This window comes from Esox lucius, chromosome 21 (assembly GCF_011004845.1).
Source record: "Esox lucius isolate fEsoLuc1 chromosome 21, fEsoLuc1.pri, whole genome shotgun sequence".
Classification (NCBI taxonomy): domain Eukaryota; kingdom Metazoa; phylum Chordata; class Actinopteri; order Esociformes; family Esocidae; genus Esox; species Esox lucius.
In genome coordinates, this window is record NC_047589.1 from 24,660,889 (window position 1) to 24,667,045 (window position 6,157).

General features: G+C 43.2%; 1 protein-coding gene across 4 annotated transcripts; it reads left to right on the forward strand.

Annotated features, from left to right (window-relative positions):
* The first annotated feature begins 254 nt into the window (after positions 1-254).
* ssr1 (signal sequence receptor, alpha) lies at positions 255-5,737 on the forward strand. Of its 4 annotated transcripts, none has more exons than XM_010885842.4 (9): positions 255-435; positions 1,747-1,880; positions 1,989-2,091; positions 2,623-2,885; positions 3,157-3,233; positions 3,478-3,556; positions 4,289-4,382; positions 4,893-4,907; positions 5,367-5,737. In XM_010885842.4, exons 1-9 carry the CDS (start codon positions 369-371, stop codon positions 5,432-5,434), a joined length of 900 nt encoding a protein of 299 aa, XP_010884144.1. In that variant the 5' UTR covers positions 255-368; the 3' UTR covers positions 5,435-5,737. The 4 variants fall into 4 exon arrangements, with proteins under 4 accessions (XP_010884144.1, XP_010884145.1, XP_010884146.1 ...); XM_010885843.4 differs by having other exon boundaries at positions 1,989-2,085; XM_010885844.4 differs by lacking the exon at positions 4,893-4,907.
* Positions 5,738-6,157: the final 420 nt, after the last annotated feature.

Sequence of the window (6,157 nt, forward strand, 5' to 3'; positions counted from 1 at the left end):
AAACAAATAAGTGGGGGCATTGCATTAGCGGTTAGAACAAGCACAGAAGTCTCATATGTTAACAATACAGTAATTTAGCAAAATGTATGTCTATCACATGTTGGGGCATGTTAACTGTATACCTACAAAAATCCAGGCACTGTATATATTTCAGGTGTCGCCGAAGATCTGACAAGAGGAACCGATGCTGTTTAACCGGAGGAACGCACTTCTATGTTTTGTTGAATTTAGCTTCTTACCCGGATGTGAGCATGCGCATTTCAATTTACATGTAGGACTGTTCTGAACATAGCAAGCTAGCTAGCAGGCTTTAGGGAAGCGCGGCGTATCATCGGGAAGGAGGATTCGTATAGATATTGTTCTTCAAAATGAGAATTCTACCGAAACTGCTTTTGCTAGTATTACTAGCTTTCCCGGTAACAATTTTCATGAAAGGTGAGTCTAATGAACTGCATTCAGATTGACTAGCTAACTAAACCGAGTCAGTGTAGCCCCCTGTCTAACCGTACTTGGCTAGCCACTAAAGCAAGTTAGCTAACATTAGCTTCATGAAAGGCCATTACATGCCCTTTTTTTAAAATCATGTGCAAATAGTATTTTCTGCTGGTGCCACATTGCAACTACTGTCATTTTGAATTAAAGTTTTGGTGATATGGACACTGGTTTCACGTTTTGGTAGTTATGCATTAGAGACAATTTAGTGATGTCTTTTAGCCTAAAGTGCTAATTCGCTAGACTGACGTGTCCTTAATACCAGCCTGCTAACGTGTATTTAGCGACCTACAGTCACAGTAATCTAGAAAATGGTATCCGCAACATCACCAAGGTTATTGCTGTTAGATACCCTGACTTTGTGTTTGGGATATTTGGTATCTAACGTCATTAGTTAAGTGTGTGTGTGTGTGTGTGTGTGTGTGTGTGTGTGTGTGTGTGTGTGTGTGTGTGTGTGTGTGTGTGTGTGTGTGTGTGTGTGTGTGTGTGTGTGTGTGTGTGTGTTCGCTGTAAATGTGTAACGACATGTTAAAGATATTGGCAATAGATGTACAGTACGTTCTAAAGCTGTAGCCATTGCATGCTTCATTGCCATAATAATAGCTTTTATTCGGACTCCTTGGCTACTAAAAAAAACCACGTGGGTATGAAAGCCCTTTCTCCTTTAAAATACGATTTGATTCGTGGCTTTGATTTGATAAAGAACCTTTACATACAATTTGGTGCGATTTGATTATTTGATTTAATCAATTTGCATTGTTTTTATTTGATGCGCTTAACTGAGTTTGCCTAACCTTTTTGACCCGTACATTAAGTCTTTGAATCCCACCCCTTACTCTAATTTATGTTAGTTGGTTGAAAATGTTTTGCTCAAGTAATGTTTGTTATTTTATGCAGGACTTGCAGGACCTTCACGTTCCAGCCCTGTCTTATGTTTTTGTCCGGATAGAGAGATTTTTAATAATACTGTGAACTGGTATAGTGATAGCCATTTCACAGTAGTCAGAATGCTGAAGATGCCTTGTAAATCAGTGGAAGCCTCTCGCTGGCATGAGCAGCTGTTAGGGTATAATCTTCTCACTTGGAGCAATGTTTGGCATGACATTTTTTCAATGGGCTACTAAGGGAAAGGGGACATCAAATCAGTGAAACCCGTCATTGGTTGTTAGGTTGGTGTCGATCTTTATGGTTGGTTCACCAAAGATTTTGGTTTGTTTGGCTCCCACGTAATGATGCACTTTACACTTCGTCCAGGTCCAGTTGTGGCAGCCCAGGATGCTACTGAGGATGAGGAGGCAGCAGATGAAGACACTGTTGATGACGTTGATGTGAACGCTGAGGATGAAGATGATGAGGCCGAAGTTGAAGATGATGAAAACACAGAATTGGTATGAGTTTGGCCTAGTTTTGGCAAGTCAACCAACTTTCTAACATCGGATATAGAAAACGACAATAAAAGTTAATAAATAAATGTCTACTTTGTATATTCGTTTTAGACTGAAGAAAAAGAGGAAGAGGAAGAGGAAGCAGTTGGAGGAGAGGCAAAAGCTTCCCCCAATGCTGACACGACCATCCTCTTCGTCAAGGGAGACGGTAGGGGTACGAGCACAGACTGGGGCTCGTCTCAGCGTTATCCGCATGTTCACATCTGCACTTATCTTCATTATAACTGTCGTCAATTGTGTTTAAGCTTATATCTCTTTAAAACTGTGATGTTGCTATGATTACTAACACTAATTTGATGTTTCAACCCAGTGATTCTGCAACATTCACTTAACTGCTGCGGCTTGGCAAAATCAGTGAATATAAAAATTATATTTCCACAAGGAAGAAACATGCATATTAACACGTAGTTATGGCACAACAACATGGAGGGTTTTCAATTCCTGGAGAAAAGCAGTTTTTTGTTTTTTTTACAGAAATTCCTGGATTTCTGTAATATAATTAGAAATGAGTGAGTTTTGTTGTAGATGATGTTCGCCGCATTGCACTTCCCCAGAGAGAAACTTGGTGGCATTGAATGGTCTGCTGAATGACTCGAAAGAATTGGAATGAATCTCATTCTGACGACCCTGTGTTATGTATGCTCTGGATTCCTCCCTCGTCTCCTTCCCGGGCATCTGCGTCCAGACTTCCCGGCCAACGACATTGTCAAGTTCCTGATGGGCTTCACCAACAAGGGCAGCGACAACTTCATCGTGGAGTCGCTGGACGCCTCCTTCCGCTACCCTCAGGACTTCCAGTTCTACATCCAGAACTTCACGGCCCTGCAGCTGGGCACGGTGGTCCACCCCGGGCGCCAGGCCACCTTCGAGTATTCCTTCATCCCGGCCGAGCCCATGGGAGGAAGGCCCTTCGGCCTGGTCATCAACATCAACTACAAGGACAGCAACGTGAGTGGTGGCCGCCTCCCCCTCCACGTGCCGCCTCCCCCTCCACGTGCCGCCTCCCCCTCCACGTGCCGCCTCCCCCTCCACCTGCCACTCACTGACACGTTTACATTTCTGTGTTTTTTTTTTTTTTTTTTTGTATTTACATATGCCATTGTCTGTTTTTATTACGGGAAATTATGGGGCTGATTGTTCTAACTCTGGTGTGTGTGTGCATGTGCTGTTGAACCTTCAGCTCGGGGTGATATCGTAACCTTGATCTCTCTCGCCTCAGGGCAACGTATTCCAGGATGCTGTGTTCAACCAGACAGTGACCATCACCGAGAGAGAGGATGGTCTGGATGGAGAGACGTAAGTAACACCAGATAGATAGTAGCGCTCTGCTGGGAGACATTCAGAAAAACCAACAAATGCTCCAGGGTGTCCTTTTAAAAGCGGCAAAGATGATGCTGCACAGCAGAGTATGTGAGGGTGGCTGAGCAAGTGGCAATTTGTCTCAAGTGTTAAAAAAATAAAAAATAATGATGATTTAGGAGTGGTGTCCATCTTTGCCATTTTACTTTTGCTGTCTGCTTAATCTGTGATGTGTTCTCAGGATCTTCATGTATGTGTTCCTGTCTGGTCTGGGTCTGCTGGTGGTGGTTGGCCTTCATCAGCTGCTGGAGTCCAGAAAGGTAATGCCACCGTGCCCATACCAATGGATACCAAAGATGGAAAAAGACTGAGCACATCATTCCTCTCTGTGGAAATGCCCCTTCTTCTGTCCTAAACTGCCAGATATGTGTTGGTTTCTTCAGCTTTGCTATGCCAGTGCAACGCGACTTACACACTATATTGATTAGTAAGAGAAGGCTGTGGCAGACATGTTGGTAGATAACCAACCCAGAGAAAATGTGAGTTAAGAGTGGCCTCTATGAGATTTAAGAGGAATTCTACAAGTTCGGACAATTGTCAGTTGTTTCAGTTGACAAGTTGTTCTTCTTTCAGGATAAGCAGACTGAGAGCCAGAGAAGGATTCAAGATAGTACCACCACTTATCTGAGGAACATTAAGGTAGACAGGGACAGAGGGAGATCTGAAGTGCCAGTTTACAACATGTGGCCAGTTCAGGAAAAAAGACTAGTGAAATGTCCCTAGTATTTTTATTTCAAGACTAGGGAAACATTGTTGAAAAGGTTATAATGTTGTAGATTTAGATTTTGTAGATTGTTTTAATGTTGAACTAAAATGGAGAAACCTCAAGTATCTAAAACCCACTAGACAATTTCAGGACGCTGAAGGGAATATGCATGCATAAGAGTTAAGGGTCAACAAGCTGTAAGGGTTTAGTTTTACTAATGTTCTCGTACAAGTCTGTAGTGTTTTCTTTCTCTTTGGTCACATCCGGTCATGTGTCCCCTGTGCAGAGGAGACGGCCAGCTGCCAAGGTGGAGATGGGAACGTCTAACCACAATGACGTGGATATGAGTTGGATTCCCCAGGAGACCCTCAATCAGATCAGTAAGTCCCACCTAATCACTCACAGGGATGCTAGCTGTTTTCACGCCGTCCGTTTGCCACAGGACGTTATGGCAACTTGTAGCCACATTGGAGCTAGCAGTTTTATCCTGCCCATTAGCCACATAGCTGCCAGCACTCACAGCAGCACTGGCTATGTTAGTAACAGTGTAAAGTGAAATATGTCTGTATGTCTTAAAGTGGGTGCTGAAGTGCATGAGAGATGTCTTTGTTGAAGCTATGTTTTGTTATTAAACATGTCAATCTGAACGCCCATCCAGCTAGCGACTACACACCGTCCTTAGGGTTGTTTTATCTCTAAAGCTTCTGGTTTACTGCCTGCCGTTAGCTTTGATAACGTTGCATATTTTCCCTAGATGTCTTTTTTTTTTTTTTCCCTCTGTGCTTTTCTTGAAGTCTCTGTTTGGCTGCTGTTTCTGAACTACCCTTGTTCCCTGAGCATGGGTCATTCATTCATTCTTTCTCTCCCTCTCTTTTTCCTTGCGTCTTCAGTGCAAAGTCGGCGAGGTGAGGCTTTCCTTTCTTCTTAACGAGCACTAGTGAAGTAAAATAGCTATGCAGAATGCCCTGTTTGCCCTAGTCGTAGTCCTAGAGACACGTTAGAGAATGTAATTATGCAATGCTTCTGAATGTGCCATTTCAGTCATTTGTTCCTGTAAGCCTTTGGTATGTTATCTATGGTCACGTTTCCCATTAATTATAATTAGAAGTGGTCGATGAACAAGTCTGAAATAAATCCCTTGCCTCTACCTTGAGAAAGGTCCTCTCAGGTCCAAAAGGGTCAATGGAATATACACTGCTTAAAATCATCTGAATCTTTCTGATCTGGCCAGGTGTTGATTTTAGACTGGGCCTAAACAAAGGTTTTAAGATCCGAATCTCGACCTGATGTCTAAATAATAGTGTAATAAAAAAAATCAAGGCCATTCTCCTCACATCCCTAAAATCCTCCTCTCCATTTTCCAGACAAGGCCTCCCCTAGGCGATCTCCACGCAAGCGGACACAAAAGCGCTCTGCTGGTTCCGACGAGTGATTGGGGGGCGGCCCCCCGCTCAGTTGTAGTCGCGCTTGGCACCTGACGCGGCCATACCGCCCAGAACCAACCTTGCCAGGTGTGGAGATGGAACACTCAACAGCCTTCTCTCCAGCACAGAGCCAAGTGCCATCCTCTTTACAAGAGACTGGCTTCTACCACTAGACAATAACAAAACAAAAAAAACGGTCCCATAATTTTTTTTATTTGGTTCTGCCTTGGGGGGGGGGGGGGTGGTTATTCTCGCAGAGGTGTCGTGATAAAACATTAAATTCATTTTGAGTAGGTTTCTGTAAAGATGTCGATGGTGGGTGGGGAAGAGGGATGAACAGAACACCAGTTGATGAAATTATATTGGAAGCTGATACACTTCCAGGGTTTTGTTTTAAGCTTTCTTTTTTTTTCTTTTTTTTTTTACTGTAACTGCCTTCTCTTTATTTTTGATCTGTGGACGTTTTTGTGGCAGAATGGCGATTATTTGGCGTCCCAGAAAGCCATGAGTACACACCCTTGTTTTAGTTCTTGTATGTTTTGTACTGGTTAATTTCTGCATACTTCTGGTTTCTGTCACATAGTTGTCTTCTGCTGCTAGGTGACACAGAGCTTGCCAGACTTCAGGTCTTGTCATTTTAAAGTGCACTGCAATGCTCAGCCATCTTTTAATGCTTGGATGATTTTGGTGAATAATAACATGAAATCCCAACCATCCCCTTTCCTCTGACG